The following is a 17,802-nucleotide window of genomic DNA, read 5'->3' as shown; positions in this document are numbered from 1 at the left end:
ATTTTCACGTATGACACACTGACTGCTACAATACAAGCACCTGGTATGTGCATTATGCACCATAAGACCCCCTAACAGTATGGAGACCCTAGAAAAACATATATTTTCCGAAATTACACATTCAGACGAATCTAAATCAAGTAATTACATCTTTCTACTGCAAACTACCAAACCGCAAAGCAATGTTAAACATAACGCTTTTTATGAAATTTCTGAAAACAGTCACAAAGCTTGCATTTTACATTATATACCACACATTTTGTAATGAAACAGCAAAAGTCATCCTAAATATGAAAGCCAGGGCTGTACTGAACATTTTGAAGCCTGATATGAAAAGATTTACCAAACTAGGTGGCATACAGAGACGCCCAAATGAAAATAGTACAAATGAATTTTCACGTATGACTCTGACTGCTACAATACACGCACCTGGTATGTGCATTATGCACCATAAGACCCCCCTAACAGTATGGAGACCCTAGAAAACCATATATTTTCCAGAAGTAAACAATCAGACGAATCTAAAGCAGGTAATTACATCTTTCTACTGCAAACTACCAAACCGCAAAGCAATGCTAAACATAACGGTTTTTATTGAATTTCTGAAAATAGTCACAAAGCTTGCAGTTTACCCCATTATATACCCCACATTTCACAACGTACCAGCAAAAGGCATCCTAAATATGATGCCAGGGGTGTACTGAACAGTTTTATGCCTGATATGAAAAGATTTACAAAACTATTTTGCACACAGAGAACTCCAAATGGTTATATAGCAGACAAAATTTCCATGGTCAAAATGAAGTAACAAAGAGAAATGGTATAAAATCACAAATTCTTTATTTTTATATATATTCTATATAACACAACGGTTTTTTTAATACAAAACTGGATGTTAGTGACACTTATCAGTTGATAAAAAAGTTAATATATCTGTGCTATAAGGACCGTTAATAGGATAATATATGGACTTAAATGAGAAAATTAATTATAAAGTGCTAGTGCAATAGATTAGTCCAGTTAATTTATATTCATTCCTAATAATTAAAGTGTCTTAAGTGCTGGTGCAAAAAGTGACTTGTTGCTAATTATTGATTGAAGAATTCCTTAGCAGCTCATTAATTAATTTTCGAATTGATAAATAATAAAGTGCTATAGTGCTTGAATCAAATGACCAGTTCATCCAGAAAATTTCATATACTTGCTCAGACAACTTGTACAACTTAGTAGGAAAAGAGAAAATGTAGTGGGTGGAGAAGTCCCGTTTAGGCTGTCTTATTTTTGCGATCTTCGGGACCCCACAAAGATGGAGAAGTCAGGGCTTCTGGGACTGTGGTCTCAGTGTTACCTTGTCTACCTCTGTTAAGAGCTAGCTATCCTACAAAACCACAATTCCCAGAGGGCTTAAGAGAGAAAGCAGATTGCTTAGATAAGAAATGGATTCCTGAGCAGGTATTGAAGAAATAAACGTTTTTTAAAATTGATCTAAAACCCCCCAAATATTATGTTAAAATGGTATAAACCATTTGTTAAGATGTAGCCGACGCGCGTTTCGCTTTAGCTTTTTCTTAGGCAATTTATCTATTTATCCATTTCTTATCTAAGCAATCTGCTTTCTCTCTTAAGTGCAGGCAGCAAAAGAGCACGTAGATTTCACGTGCCTGCTGCCGCCTAAGGGCCCCATGGCGATCGCGACCCAGGGGCCCCTTGTTCTTCGCCTAGGCTCGTTGCCTAGGGGCTGGGGAACCTGAACGGAGCACGAAGAACGGATCGAGTGACTTTACAAGTCGCTCCTCTGTTCTGAAAGTGCAGGCAGCAGCAGGGCACATATATTACACGTGCCTGCTGCTGCCTTGGGGCCCCTGGGCGATCTCGCCTCAGGGGCCACTCGTTTCCAGCCCCTGCTCGTTGCCTGGGTGCTGAGGAACGAAAAGGAATGGCGCAAATGTCTTGAAAAGCCGCTCCTCCATCCCCTAACCCTGAAATGCTGCAGAACATAGAATCTACGTGTGGCATTTCAAGTGCCATTCCCACAGAACATAGATTCTTTGTGGGGTGGCACTTAAAGGGTTAAACAGATTCCACAGTTAAATGAATTTGTCGGATTCACAACTCCATAGCTCCTTTCAGTTACTCTCCCATCAGTTCCTATCACTTATTATTATTCAAATATGCCCTATTAGCAATTGGTTTTTATACTGCATACAGTTAAACTTCTATAGGCAGTTGTGTATTAAAGGGTCTGTTGCCTTTAATTTAACTTTTAGTATAGTGAATGCTATTCTGAGACACCTTGCAATTGGCCGTCATTTTTTATTATTTGTGGTTTTTGAATTATTTTGCTTTTTATGCAGTTCCAGTTTGCAAGTTCAGCAATGCGGTTGCTAAGGTCCACATTACCATAGCAACAATGCATAAATTTGAATAACAGACTAGAATATAAATAGAAAGATGACTAGACTAGAAAGATGAGTAATAAAAAGTAGCACCAACAGAGCATATGTTTTTAAATAGGGTCAATGACCCCCATTTCATAAGGGTCAGAAGGCAAAAAAATTAAACAATAAAAAAAAATAACAAAGACCAACTGAAAAGTTGATTAGAATTGACCATTCTATAACATACTAAGAGGCAATTTTCGAATTGAAATTTTCGAATTGAAAAAACTTCAAAATTCGAATTTGAAGACCAACTGAAATTAAGTCAAAGGTTTTTTTTGGTCGAATTGGTCCGCTTTCGATTGGATAGGACGTATCCAGCCGAATTCAAATCGTACAAATCAAAGGAATATCACATTCGATTGAAGTCCACCAATTGACTCCAAGTTTTAGGAGGTCCCTCATAGGCTAAAACAGAAATTCGCCAGGTTTTAGATGGCGAATGGTCGAAGGCGTATTTTTAAAGAGACAGTACGTAATAAATTTCGATATTCTAATTTTTTTCAAATTCAAATCGAATTTGCCTATTCCCTAGTTGAAGTATACAAAAAATAGCTTGAAATTCAGATTTTTTTCATTTTCGAAAATTCATCTCAACCTTTGATAAATCTGTCCCTAAAAGTTAACGTAAAAGTGAACCACCCCTCTAATCAAATAAATCCAATGTATAACAATTTATGCAACAGCATACTTCTTATACAGAAAAACTAACTTGCTAAAGGGTACTCCAATAAATACAATGCAACTGACTGCACTAATGCAAATTTACAAGTGATAACAACAAAAAATGAATACTAAGAAAGTGAGTAATTGAAATTTCACAGTTCACCTGAATTCATCTCCTATGGTGTTACTGTTGATCTGGAAATTGAACCCCAGTATTGTACAGCAAATCATATTAGAATGTCATACCCTACCATCCTAGAACTCTGTATCCCCTACCCCCCACCATTTTTCTATGCTCCCTGTTTTGAAACAATTACATTAAAAAAAACTTTGACTTGCTCCTGTATCATCCTTGCATTTGTGCAAGTTATTATTTGCATATATGCATTAACATAGCAATGAATGAGAGTTGACATACTGTAATCTGGCAGCTATGGCCAATTATCATTCTTAGTAGAATTGACGGAGGATACCATTGCAAAGGTGTAAATGACAAAATATGAGGAAAGAGGTGTTACATTTTAAATGGTTTAAAAGGAATAGCATACCTCGCCAAGGCTATACACTGTCAGTCCTTTTAAAACTATTGGTAACACAGGCCTTCCACATTGATCCAAAGCAATAGGCTGAACCCACTTTCTAGTGGTTCCTTCTGTAACTCTTTTTTTCTTAGAAGGTTTCTTCATAGCTAGAACACAAATTACATTCATTACTACTAAGCTTAATAGATTCTGTATGGCATCATATTACAATATGAGCACTATGTTGGGCGACAAGTAAGCCTGAGACAATGCCAGCTAGTTCAAGATGACTCAATATAGCACTTGCCTTCTGATTTGTTTTCCTTTCCCTTTTCTCTTTTATCCTTCTTTATCTTCTTACATGAACCTCCATCATCAAGAACGCTTGAAAAACACATATCAAGGTTTCCTTCATTCATCCCTGCCATGTCTGGTACACTGTAACCAGTTGACACGTTGGAATTATGTGATGTGCCTGGTTCTTCTTCACTTAAAGTCTGCAACTGTAGCAGTCTTTTTAATAAAAATCTATAGAGGAAATAACATGTTTACATTTTTGATTTATTTATTCCAATATAAAAAAAGAGTCATCATTTATAACAAGATTTATTTTGGAAGTCACCAAAACATTAACAACCGATCTGTACAAACGGGCCCGGATTTGTGGAGAGGCCACCAAGGCCCGGCCTGGGCCTAGGGCGGCAGGATTTTAGGGGGCGGCATGAAGCCCAACCACACCCGCATTGGTTAAGAAAAACTGGGGAGGCGCAGGAGGTAAGATAGTTTTTAAAATTTCCTGTGCACCAATCCCCAGTACTTCGGACCTGATGATGAAAATTTGATTGAATAAAAGAGAGGGGACGGGGCGACAAACGGCAGTGGGCCTAGGGGCACCTGCTATGTAAATCCGGCCCTGTGTACAAAGTACCACAGAAAATCAAGACACTAAACTGTTTTGTTGCCAGTACAAACAAACAAATAACTGTGCTCACTGCACTAGGAGGATGTAACGATTTACAAAGAATATTTGTAGATAGATTTTGTTATTGCATATTTGGCACACGTTTTCTAATAGTTTTAGACAAAGGGTACCTTAGTAAATAAATAGAGTATTTCAATTATGACAGCATTTTTTAGGAATAGTAACCTCAAAAAAATTTGTGATGCCCTGCACTGGTAAAATTGTTGTGTTTGCTTCAGAAACTATTGGTTATATAAATAAGCTGCTGTGTAGCAATGGGGGCAGCCATTCAAAGGAGAAAAGGCTCAGGTTACACAGCAGATAAGCTCTGTAGAACATAATGGTGTTATCTGTTATCCACCATTTAACCTGTGCCACATAGCCTTTTTTAAATTTCTGCCATTGCTACACAGCAGGTTGTTTATATGAACTATAGTAGTGTTTCTGAAGCAAACAGATTCATTATTACCAGTGCAGGGCAAAAGTACAAGATATTTTCATTACGTTAAAACACTGACTTTTTGGTGTTACTGTTCCTTTAAGGAACAAAGTTATTCATCATCCATGTGAAAAAGTAAATGCTCCCTTTCACCTTATAACTGGTCCCACTACCAAAATGCTATATAATTCCTATAATTTGATATCCAAAAAGACTAAAACATTTTAAGACTTAAAGTACCAAATACATAAAAATGTACAGTGTTTTACCCAGCAACTTTTTGCTGCATCACCCAGCATTTTTTCCCCTACTGCCTGGCTCCCCTCCAGCACAAAGTCAGATTTTTCTTTCTGAAGCCCGGAAGCCAATAGGACTGCAAGTATTATTTCCAGAAGTGTGCATCCAGGCTCCATTTCTACAAAAACAGTGCTAATAGGACTGGAATGCTTCTAATTATTGGTATTTTAACCCCTGCTGGTTCAGTTTTTTCTGGAGAGAACACTGCTGTATAATATATTTACTCAGGTTCCTTTTAGTACTGCTAAATGTGATAATTTAAGCAGTGACTTTGTGCACTTTACTCATCTGAAAAGCAGACAAATGTTTTGAATTCAGTGGTCACATGAGCTATTATCTATTATTATATAGTCCTAAATAGAGGAATGAAACCATGGCCTCCTGTTCACTAGCATCTAATTATATAATTACATTAAATATGAGCTTATAAGAGGTAAAAAAGTGATTTACCTTCTTTCCTCCTTCGCTTTGATAAATTTATCTTCAATACGTGCGATTTCATCACAAAGAGCAGCATTTTCCTTTTGAAGAGGGAAAAGCCATTTGTTAAACAGCTAATGAGCAATCTGCACACCTAACTAGTCCTTAAGGGGACCATCCACCTAAAAACTTTGCAATGTACATTAATAAGAGATTTTCAATGGTCTTAAATTTAAATGAAACTTCATATTGCTAATGTAAGCAATATATGTCTGTCTGTTTACAGTCTCTGCACTTACGGCTCTGACTCCTAAAACAATATTGCAAGCCAGTTGATTAGACGACCTGGAGGATTACTAACTGCTGTTTCAGTGTTTTAAGAGTCATACCCAGAGAGCAGAAAGAGATATACAAACACTGCATTCAACTGGAATTACATTTAGAAATAACTCCAAAACAACTATAAAACATTAATACATGTATTTTGGAAAATTGCTTAGAATGTTTTCTTTCCTTATGAAGAAAACTGTTATTAGGTGAAAAACCCAATTAATCTCTATCAGTGCAAGATTAATAAATGACCCATAGCAATTTATAACTGATATTATGTTATGCCAATCAGCACTTAGAACATGATTCATCTTTATTCCTAAAACAATGTTGCAAGCCAGTTAATTAGAAGACATGGAGGAGAACTAACTGTTTCAGTGTTTTAAGAGTCATACCCAGAGGGAAGAGATATACAAACACTGCAATTAAGAACCTGATGAATCCCTTTTAGTGCAAGATTAATAAATGACCCACAGCAATTTATAACCGATATTAAGTTATGCCAACCTGCACTTAGAACGATTCATCTTTATTCAGTTTAAAATACTTACAAATACCATAGCTTTGGCAACACGTCTCAAACGGAGACATTTTAGTCTGTACTTCTCCTTATGGCTTTTTTTGGTGGACTTTTTATTTTTTGCTTTTAGTTCTTGATACCTTGAATGTGGAGAGAAGGTGGCAGCAGGAGAATGATTCATTATGCCTGCAATACAAAAAAATACATTGAGGATTTGTAAGGATCTCTGAAAGCCTAATGGAGAAAGCCTAGACAAAACATGTATTGTATTTTTAAGGTAAGTGGTATGCATGCAATGAACAATCATTGCACATACTCTTCATTTCTCCAAACTGCATTTTGATGGGTAAACAGCAGCAGTGAGCACAGCCCTTTGCTTTCTTATAGCACAGGCCAGTGAGAGAGACTTAAAACACAGCCTATGGCACACTCAGAGCCTCAGTAGAATGCAAAGTTAATTGCAGTAGTTGAGCGTTACTGGATGGTGCTTAGACATGCAATACTTTGTTGATGGCTGAGAAGACATCTCGGTATCATATTATAGCAAAGGTCTGCGTTATTAGCCAAGAAGAGAGATAATCGGTTTTCTAAGGCACATGTCTAGGAGCACCCAAGGTCTTTACAAAGTCCCTTGCAAACTGCTTTGATGTAATCCAATGAATTATTTATGGAAACAAGACAAAATTGCTTTAAATTAAAAGAAAGTGTCCTAAAATAAAGGTAGCTGTTGCTAATTTCAAAAAGTAGAAAAGGTCCCATATAGCTCCCCACCAATATCCTGCATGCTTACAAAAGCACAATCAATTAGAAATTATATTATTTTCTGAAAAATATATGCTCATTTTGATGCCAGAAAAAAATTTAAATAGTTGGGACAGGTGCAACAAAAGACTGAAAAAGTTATGTAATACTACTAAATAAAAAAAAAAAAAATAATAAAAAAAATCTTTTGAACCACCTCACCAATTGGAAACAGGTCACATGATAGGGCATAAAAACAGAGGATCCCACAGTGGCTGGGTCTCTCAGAGGCCATGATATTTGGGCCCTCAGACAGCACTGTGTTACAAAAAAAATACTATTCTGTAATTGAAATCACTGTATATGCTCGGAAATACTTAAAAAAAACTCTGTGAACACAGATCGTTGCTGCTCTACTAAGCAGAGAAGAAACCGGACACAATCCAGAAAAACTACAGCATTCTCTAGGCCTGAGCTCGTTTAAGATGGGCTGAGTGAAAAACTGTCCTGTGGTCTGGCAAATAAAATTTTGACCTTTTTTCTGAAAATCGTGGACCTAACATTCTCTGGCTAAAGAGGAGAAGGATTGGCCATCTTGTTATCAGTGCACAGTTCAAAGCCTTTAATGCTGAATGATATCTTGTTAAGGACCTTGCTTATTTCAGCAAGTCAATGGCAACCAACATTCTGCTGTATTACAACAGCATGGCTCTGTAGTAAGAAAACCCCAGTGCTAAACTGGCCTGCCTGCAGTCCTGACCTGTCACCCAATGAAATCATTTGGGGCATTATGAAACAAAAAATACAGCAAATGAGACCCCAAACGGTTGAGCAGCACACACTGCCCTTCATCCTGCTGTCCAGACTTGACACATGAACAGCCTACATACACATTTCCAGTTATTCAGAAGTCAGTTTAGTTGCAATGGAAAGTGCACAGTTACCACCAAATAGGCCACAAACTGTGACACAGATCCTGAGCAATTTGCCAGTATTTAGTTCCTGCCTTGAATTCTGCTTAGATTATGTCCAGCTGCAAACCATTTCAGTTATCTGCTGTCTTTTAAACTGGGCAGGATAGTATTTTTTTTTTACTTTCTGAAGTCATATAGTGGGATTTTACTGCAATTCAAAATATTTTTATACTGTCTTAAACAGTCTGACAGTAGTAGAGCAAAACCTTGTAGCCTGAACCACCATGACTTCATGCTCTGGAATAATTCCATTGTAGTTCCCCTTTACAGTTGGGGTTTATCTTGCATTTATACTGTCCCTGCTGGGTCATTTAAAGGAATAGTTCAGTGTGAAAATAAAAACTGTGTAAATAGATAGGCTGTGCAAAATAAAAAATGTTTCTAATATAGTTAGTTAGCCAAAAATGTAATACATAAAGGCTGGAGTGAACAGGTGTCTAATAAAACAGCCAGAATCCAACTTCCTGCTTTTCAGCTCTATAACTCTGAGCTAGTCAGCGACTTGAAGGGGGGCCACATGGTACATTTCTGTTCAGTGAGTTTGCAATTGATCCTCAGCATTCAGCTCAGATTCAAAAACAACAGATATGACCCATGTGGCTCCCCCTCAAGTCTCTGATTGGTCACTGCCTGGTAACCTGTGTAACCAGTCAGTGTAAACCAAGAGAGCTGAAAAGCAGGAAGTAGTTTATCTGACTGACATGTTATACTTCAAATCACTCCAGCCTTTATACATTACATTTTTGGCTAACTAACTTTATTACAAACATTTTTTATTTTGCACAGCCTATCTATTTACCCAGTTTTTATTTTTACACTGAACAATTCCTTTAATGATGAATACAATGATGTATAAATTGCTAAAGTATTAACCCATAATGAACCATAAAACCCATAATGTTACCAGTAGCAATAACTGAGAGAAGTGGAAAAGGTTCCTCCAGGGAGTGATTAACATCAGGTATATAGGGATACTGAAATGCTAGGAACATACAGGGCATATTACATCGTTCTGGTACCAAGCTGTTAATTTGCTCCCATTTATTTATTTATCTCTCTCTCTTCCTAAAGTTTGAACTTATGTAGACAAATCAGAGATGATGTTTCTCTACTACCTTACCAGGGTGTACTCACACGTCTTAACACTCGGCCGAATCTGATCTATACACGCATTTCAAACATGCTTCGATACCATAACAACTCGCCTTACATTCCTTTCCTGCAGCAGAACGCTCTGTTTACCTTTGCACTTCCTCCTCCCTTTCCTTTTCCGCTTCTGGTCGCTGCTTTTTCGCGTCAATTCTGCCTCCTCCCTCAAGGGTTCGCCGCTCAACCTCGCTACATAGCGGAATAGTCTATTCTCTAACTAGTTTCCCAATTGCCTTGATGGTAAGCGACTACGCTGCTTCCGGTCTCTTACGCTTGGTGCCGGAAGTCGGAGCGGTAAGCTAGCGAGTGTCATATACGAACACAAATGTTCATTAATCAATTTTAATGAGAACTGAGCTTTTTTAGCTGTGTGGATTCTTTGTTTATTCTCAATTTAAAATGCATACAGTCGGAGACTATTGGAAGTTTTAGTAATAAATTGTAAGCTCTAAGGGGTAGGAGCTTCCTGACTCCTGTGACACGTGATATTTTGAGTTGTCTAATAATTGTAATTTTTTATTTCCTTGTCTACATTATGTATGTATTCCATACTTCCCAACTGTCCCCTTTTCAGAGGGACAGTCACTCATTTGTACTGGAAAGAAAAAAAAGTTTCTCACGTAATTGGCTTTTAGCAGAGAGCACAGAACAGCTAACAGGTGCAACTAAGATACTTTGTAACAAATTTGAGACACAAAATAACAGATAACCTGCCAAATTTTGTAAAATGAACATGGTAATTAGGGGGTATGGCCACATAAAGTGGTGTGGTCAAAAAATTTGCTGCGCTACGTGCGAAATATTTTTTGTCCCTCTTTTTACTTTCAAAATGTTGGGAGGTATGTATAAAAGTGTGTAGAGCTTTATGTGCAAGTGGAGTTATAGTTTTCCATACAGTAGTGCGCATAATGTGGTATACAGGTGAAAGCCTTGAAAATTAATGACTAAATGGCTTTAATGTGGTTTCCCGTATAGTTGTAACTATTCCCCAGACTCCGCACTGATATCAGATGGTTTAGGGAACCCATAGTTCATTACTTGCACAACTTGAATACACACAAATCTAGTGCTACCCATGTCTTACTGTCTGAGATGGTGCCCAAGAATTGCAGAACTAGGAGTCGCATAGCTTGACAGTTGCACATGAAATGTCATGATCGGTGGTGGGTAGGCTGACACTGCTGGAATCACATATGATACCTGTTTCAGCTTTTCTGTGTCTTATCACAGAGTTTTTAACAATCTATTTATTCACTGTATATTTAGACATTCATTCTTGGTATTTTAGATAGAGTTATATATAAAGACAAAATATAATGACCTAATGCTTCATTGTTCCATGCCTGTAGTGCAGCATTCACCCTAGTACCACTTAGTTCAAAGTGATTTTGAGAGGTCAAGTGGAAATTATTTTCCCGAACCCTAGTGCATATTTGTTTTTAGTTACAACAGTTGACCTAAATGGTCTTTAGGCTGGATGAAAGTTGAACATGCATGCCCACTTTTAATTCAGGCTGGCTTGATCTCTTGATACAGTGATAAATAAGCTGATTAAATGTGGCCCAGTCAGAAAATAAGTTTCCAGTACAAGGAATGTTCAATATTTATGGGCTGAACTGGAATGTATGTATAAAATCTTCTGTGAAGTAATCTAATGGGTTCTCCCCTCTTTCAAATTTAAAAATGTTTTGTTTCCTTTGCTCTCTTTCTGTATCAATCTTGTGTCCCCTCAGTACACGGCCAGGCATTTTTCTTCCCTTATTTTTCTCTCCATCCCCTTTTCCATTTCACATGTTTGTATATTATTATTTTAATATATTTTCTATATTTCTGTATTGGTCTTTAGCTAAATTTCAGTTTGTGGTTTTCTGTACTCAGACATGACACGTTCCAAGCAGATTGGGAATCACAAAAGTGACAAAAAGAAGAATATCTCCAAGCTCTGGAAAACTAAACGCAGAGTGAAAGATCTGGATCAGATTCACCATGATATGAAACCTGAAAATGCAAAGCTCTTATTGAACCAGGAGCTTGACTACCAGCTACCAGGAAATGGCCAGCACTACTGCCTACATTGCTCGTAAGTTGCTTGTCAGTTTGTAGCATAATAAAAGAGTGTGGCACAAGGTCAGGTGTTTGATGTTTGAGCATTATGTACCTTGTGCCCCATATTTCATATTAATGGACATTAAGCCCCAAAGGGGAAAAATGTACTCCCTGGCATAGATTACAAAAATGTGGTCAATATAACTAAAAATAGGGTCTTTCTATTTGAGTTCCCTTTTTGATGGAATAGTAAAAGACTTATATATGTTTTTCAGGCCGATCTCTTCTCTTTTATATCTTTAAACTCGAACCAGAGATCACCTGACATGAAATAATGCAACTGTAACAGGAAGAAATGTAGGAGTAGAAAACACTGCTCTGTCCTCTGTTACCTAGCATGTATGTGTGGTTTGTGTGTGCCTCATATGAGTCAATAATGGCAGTTTTGTCAGATTATTAAATGGCACAAATTTTCTAGAAGTGTATATTTTTATGTCATATACTTTTATCGAGCACAGTGGCGGACAATCATATGTTTACTTGGGATACTATATTGAGTCCCAAAAACTACAGGATCTAGTCATATTCATGTTCTGATATAATAAATACTGCTTAACAGGAGCTTTCACACTGTCAGTGGTAGTATGTTTTTTACCTCTGCTTTGTGTTGAAGATGTACTTGTGTATGTCTGTTCTGAGGCCCATTTGTCCTTTGTTTGAAAAATCCATATCATGCCTAACAAAGAATTAGGAAATAGCAAGTATATAACTGGTTCACACACACACACACACTATATTGTTTTGGTAACAATATGAATAATTCTTACTCTTATCTAAAAAAAAGTAGTTTTTAATTTGAATTTTAGTTCTTATTGTGAGATATGTGGGTAAAACGTGCACAATATTGTGTATATTTCACCAGTGTTAGTCTGAATATAAAACGTCAGGAAAAATGTGTGTTGTTGCAGCAAGCATGGTTGTAATTGTCTGCCAGCTCAGGAAAAGCTGGATAATGGGTCCCTGGAGTGAATGGAAGAGAGCAGGTTGGGCTTCCATTTCTTACTCCACTTCGTGTTTTGCAGCACCTAAGTTAGTTAGTTATTTTTTTTAAGCTGTAGTTAAAAGAAGATGTGAGACTACACTTCGCTGCTTCCCTATTTAGACCTCCTTGAGTGGAGTAGGGAGAGTGGCCAGTGGAAACCTCCATGTGTAGGAAGGAGGTGCATGTTTGAAAGTAGCTGGTAAAGAGATTGTGAATCTCCACTGAGTTATAGTGTTGGAGAGAACTCCACAGGACTGGAGAGAGGAAGAGAGAACACCCTCCCAGGAGACAGAGTGTTAAGAGTGACTCTAACAGAGGATTCTGAGGCTTGTGTACATCCATGCCTGTGAGTGCTGGAAAGTTGGATATGTGTGAACACCAGTGAGAGTGTTAAAGCGGGACTGCTAATGCTTATGTGAAGCAAGTGTGCAGAACCTGTTCATTTTGTTAAAAATAAAAGCCAGCCAAGCTGCATTTGAACCCTTGAAGGTGGTGTCAGACTCCTTTTCTGTGTTAATCTCTGCCATTGCCTATGGTCTTAGCTACCTGAATGCCACAATATGTATCAGTGTCGGACTGGGATGCTAGGGGCCCACCGGAAAACTGGGCCCACTTTCCGAGCTATTATTCCTCCTCTCTCAAACTCTTTATTTTTATCTTTATATACTTACTATATTTTCCCATTATTAAGCATTTTCCCCATAAAGGAATAGGTAAGGACCATGAAATATGTTAAATGGTTAGAAGCAAGAGGCCCACTGACACTTGGGCCCACCGGGAGTTTTCCTGGTATCCCGGTGGGCCAGTCCGACACTGATATGTATAGTGAAACCTCAATTTTACATCCCTTTATTTTAAGTTTTCCCTAATTTAACTTTTTTTTGCAGTCCCATCAATATATAATGCATAATAAATTTCACAGATTTGACATGTTCCTGGATTTTACACCATGTTTTTTTTCTTAAATGGGGTGTCCCACTACATTTGCTGATAGGATTTCTGCATGTAAATACATTTGTTCAGTAGTATATATAAACACAATTCAGTTTGGTTTTTGAATAAAAAAACTCCTCATATAAAAAATAAAACGACCTTGACTTAAAAGCTCTACAAAGTGAAAGTAAAGTTATTTTAGAAAACAATACATTTGGACATTATACAGTTATTGCCAATGCAGGCTGCTGGGCTGATTTTATTGAGATTTAAAATAGACAGCTATTAGATTAAATAAAGGAGGATGTTAACAGTTAGGGAAACACTTGCATTTTTACTTATTCACTCAGGTGTATAAAAGACAACTTTAAGCTGGCCATAGATGCAAAGATCCGATCGTACGAATCATCGTAGGATCGGACTTTCCCATCTCCCCACCCGCCACTAACCATTCAGATCAAAGTCTTACCAGTCAGAATAGTTAAAGAACAGATCAGCAATGTTCTGCCCCTGACAGCAATCGTACGATATCTATGTCTAACCAAAGCTAGTGACAGTCTCCCACTGAAAATCGTACGATCGGCAATACACGCAGAGATATTATCGGCAGCCGTCAGAAATTTTCTAACCTGTCCGATCGACCAAACGACCGATCTGCGCCGGACGAAAAATGTCGGGACTCTCCACACACGGTCCGAAAATCGTCCGAATCCTCGATTCGTACGATCAGATCTTTGCGTCTATGGCCAGCTTTAGGGTAAGGGCACACCTGGCGATTCGGGGAGATTTAGTCGGCTGGCGACTAATCGCCTCTTCTTTGGGGCGACTAATCCCCCCGAACGGCTTCCCCCTGTCTTCCGACGGCTATAATGAAAAATCGCCTGCGGCTTGGCACACGCGGCGCTTCGTTTTCCGAAGTTGCCTCATGAGGAAACTTCAGATGACTTCGGAATACGAATCGCCGCGTGTGCCATGCAGCAGGCGATTTTTCATTATAGCCGGCGGAAGACAGGGGGCAGCCGTTCGGGGAGATTAGTCACCCCAAAGAAGAGGCGATTACTTGCCAGACGACTAAATCTCCCCGAATCGCCAGGTGTGCACTTACCCTTAGTAATTCATGGCCTAAACCCAAACCCTTTGCTGCATTCAGTAATCTGGGATAAGTCTTGTTGCTGGGGGGTGTCTAAAACTGAACTCCACAGATGTACTTTCATACAAACATGGTTGTGTAACACTCTTGTGTAATGTTTCTAGTCTGTTATTATTACATATGAATGCATGACCTGCAAATTACAGATCAGTGTAAAAGTTGGTTCTGCTTCTTTTGAAGTCTGTTAGGACTGTAATCTTTCACATGAATCCAGAGACTCCAAGCCTCAGGCTTATTGACATATCTTGTTACAAGGGCTGTTACCTGTTTAAACCCAACTACAACATGCAAGATAATAAGATGTTATAAATGTCGTGTTTGTTTCCTGCTGTTTGCTTGAAGCCATTTTCCAGCATTTTTTCATACATGAAACTGTGAATATCAGCAACCACATATTTCTCACTTACTAAGGTCAAATAGCTATTGTAAGCGTAAGACTTTGTGTAGACTTTTTATTCATTTCATACAACACAGATGCATGCTACTGTACAGGTGAAGGTAACTTTTAACTGTGGTTGCAGTTTCTTACACAGTCACCATGTCACCTGACTCTTTATTAATTTTTACTATATGGTCTTTTTTTACAGTCGATACTTCGTAGATTTGAAGACTCTAAACGAACATTTCAAAACAAAGGTTCACAAGCGAAGGTATACATTCTTTTCTAACCAAAAATGGTCTTTTTGAATGCTGTATGAAATTTCACCATGCGCCTAATGCAAAATAGTTTATTAAAAAACTAGTACATCACATAGCAACGTTTCGGTCAGACTGTGTGCCCTTTATCAAGCCAAATGAACAGCATTGCACAGGTAAGACATTTTTAAGGCAGTGAAAGGGAAATGACATCATAGCTTGCATCACAATTACTTCAAATCAATTGATATATGTGCATTCATAGGTACAAAAAGAGGTGATAAACCTTGTTTAAATCTAATGGATGTAAAGATTTGAGCAGTGCCTGGGCAGGCGCCCCAGGCAACCCGACCTGCCGCGTCGCCCCCTACACTGAGCGCGCACAGGCACGCTAACAAAAGCGTCACATCGCACGGCACTTTCAATTACTTAGGCGCGCGCACATATTGCACGCCACGCTCCTGTCACATAGGAGCGTGCGCATGCGCACACAGAGCAGTAATGAAGACCGGATGGGGGTAGGCAGCAGTTAAAGGTACGTGCTGGGCGCCCCCTAAGCTTTGCGCCCTAGGCACGTGCCTACTCTGCCTACCCCTAGTTCCGGCCCTGGATTTGAGTTTATTAATCCACCAAACCTCCCTTCTGTATAATTTAAGTTCTCTATCTCCCCCTCTTTTAAATGGAGGTTCTGTTTCCAGTATCATAAATTTTAATTGATCTGTAGTATGTCCTTTATCTAGGAAATCTTTTGATACAGACAATGTAGTATTGCCTAGATTTATACTCAAACGATTTTGAGAAATACGTGACTTTACCATCTGTGTGGTCTCACCTATGTAGTTGAGACCACACGAACATGTCAGCACATAAATTGCAAATTTGGAAACACAAGTATAAAATTTGCAGTTTAATTGTGATCTTTGTGGTCTCACCTATGTAAATGAGACCACATGGACATGTCATCAAATAGATTGCAAATTAATTGTAATTAAAGAGGAGAGGTTTGGTGGATTAATAAACTGAAATCTTTACATCCATTAGGATGTGACCTCTTTTTGTACCTATGAATGCAAATATATCAATTGATCTGAAGTAATTGTGATGCAAGCTATGAGGTCATTTCCCTTTAACTGCCTTAAAAATGTCTTACCTGTGCAATGCTGTTGTTCATTTGGTTTGATAAAGGGCACACAGTCTGTCCGAAACGTCGCTATGTGATGTACTAAATGTGGGCAGCACTCCACTTGTAAGCGTTCCCTCAGGTGCATGGTAAATGAACTAGACATTTCCAAAAAAGACCAGCGACACCGTGTCATGTTGTGAAAAAGCTGAAAGTGTATTCAAATTAGCACGATAAAAACCAACATGACGTCACATTGGTTTTTTAATGCTAATTTGAATACACTTTCAGCTTTCTCACAAGATGACTCTGTGTTTCGGGTCTTTTTTTTAGAAATATATATATTATATATACACATATATACTGTATATGCTCTTCATAAGTGTGGTGCTGATCCATTTATGCAAATCTTTACTGAGATTGTTTATCATTCATATCAGTTCCTGCCTTAGTGGAGCATTAAGTCTAAGTTCCCTATGAAATTCACACACGTCTTATTTATTATGCTGTATAAAACAAAGTTCCCCAAAAAAACGGTGTAAAAAGCTGTGTAAAATAAATGGCGCATTTATCAAGGTGTGTTTTATTTGATCAAGTCAAGTGGATTTTATTGTCATTTCAGCCATATACAGTAAATAAAGTACATATTAGAAACGAAATGACGTTCCTCCAGAACCCCCCCGGTGCTATACAACAACTCTAGTACACGGTCATGCTGGGCAAAGTGGACATTTCAGTTCCTTATGAATATATTCAGTTCAGTTGGGAGTTGAGATACCTGATGGCATGTGGAAACTTTGATGCCATGCAAACTCCAAATTTGCCACCATTATTTAACACTGCTTCAGAAGTTTGAAAGTAATGGTGATGTGTGGCGAATTATTCCACCTTTTTTTATTTAAATCACATAAAATTAGGAGCCATTGAACCTGCCTATATGCTTTTTGAGCAAACCAGAGTACGTGGTGGAAGCATTTTTCAAGTATTCAATGGCATGTGCAGCAGGTTTGATAAACAGTCAGTTTTTATGTTTTTCTCAAAGTGATGATATAATTAAGTACAGTTTATTGTAGAGAACAATACATAACATTTCTCCAAATAAATATGCATTGTTCTTTCCTTACAGACTCAAGCAGCTAAGGGAGGAACCATACACTCAAGAAGAGGCAGAAAGAGCAGCAGGAATGGGCTCTTATATCCCACCTAAATTAATTAATGTCCAAACACAGGGCATGGAATGAAGTAGACCATGTTCCTCGACTTCATAAACTAAACTGTAATATATGGCAAAGTATACCTTTGAGCTGGAAATGTTTCTGGTCCTCATCTTACTGGATCTTTAAAAAAATTGACATGTATCTGCTTTTGATCAGAATATTGGCACTGGCAACTACCAAATAAATAAATAGCAAATTCAAA

At 38.1% G+C, this 17,802-nt stretch overlaps 2 protein-coding genes across 10 annotated transcripts in view; one reads left to right on the top strand and one right to left on the bottom strand.

Annotated features, from left to right (window-relative positions):
• Nucleotides 1–9,688, bottom strand: part of tbrg1.L (transforming growth factor beta regulator 1 L homeolog) — a 23,397-nt gene extending 13,709 nt beyond the window's left edge. For 2 of the 7 annotated variants that reach the window (XR_001934281.2, XM_018244659.2), the window contains exons 1-5: nucleotides 9,442–9,592; nucleotides 6,624–6,778; nucleotides 5,773–5,843; nucleotides 3,933–4,153; nucleotides 3,653–3,792 (exon numbers count right to left, since the gene is read on the bottom strand). Coding sequence is in view for 6 of the 7 variants with exons in the window: in XM_018244659.2 (XP_018100148.1) it covers nucleotides 3,653–3,792; nucleotides 3,933–4,153; nucleotides 5,773–5,843; nucleotides 6,624–6,773 (582 nt within the window). In the remaining variant the exon portion in view is untranslated. Of the gene's footprint in view, nucleotides 1–3,652; nucleotides 3,793–3,932; nucleotides 4,154–5,772; nucleotides 5,844–6,623; nucleotides 6,779–9,422 lie in introns of all 7 variants that reach the window. The other 5 variants (XM_018244656.2, XM_018244657.2, XM_018244655.2 and 2 more) reach the window with 5 other exon arrangements.
• znf593.L (zinc finger protein 593 L homeolog) lies at nucleotides 9,615–17,802 on the top strand. 3 transcript variants are annotated; one of them, XM_018246453.2, is made up of 4 exons: nucleotides 9,615–9,750; nucleotides 11,335–11,536; nucleotides 15,215–15,277; nucleotides 17,510–17,802. In XM_018246453.2, the coding sequence occupies exons 2-4, from the start codon at nucleotides 11,337–11,339 to the stop codon at nucleotides 17,622–17,624; spliced, it is 378 nt and encodes a 125-aa protein (XP_018101942.1). In that variant the 5' UTR covers nucleotides 9,615–9,750; nucleotides 11,335–11,336; the 3' UTR covers nucleotides 17,625–17,802. The 3 variants fall into 3 exon arrangements, with proteins under 3 accessions (XP_018101942.1, XP_018101943.1, XP_018101944.1); XM_018246454.2 differs by having other exon boundaries at nucleotides 9,621–9,696; XM_018246455.2 differs by lacking the exon at nucleotides 9,615–9,750 and adding an exon at nucleotides 9,761–9,897.

The sequence above is a fragment of the Xenopus laevis genome, chromosome 2L (genome assembly GCF_017654675.1).
Source record: "Xenopus laevis strain J_2021 chromosome 2L, Xenopus_laevis_v10.1, whole genome shotgun sequence".
NCBI classification, from domain to species: Eukaryota; Metazoa; Chordata; class Amphibia; order Anura; family Pipidae; genus Xenopus; species Xenopus laevis.
The sequence above is the reverse complement of the archived record's forward strand: the minus strand, read 5'-3'. Positions and strand labels throughout refer to the sequence as shown.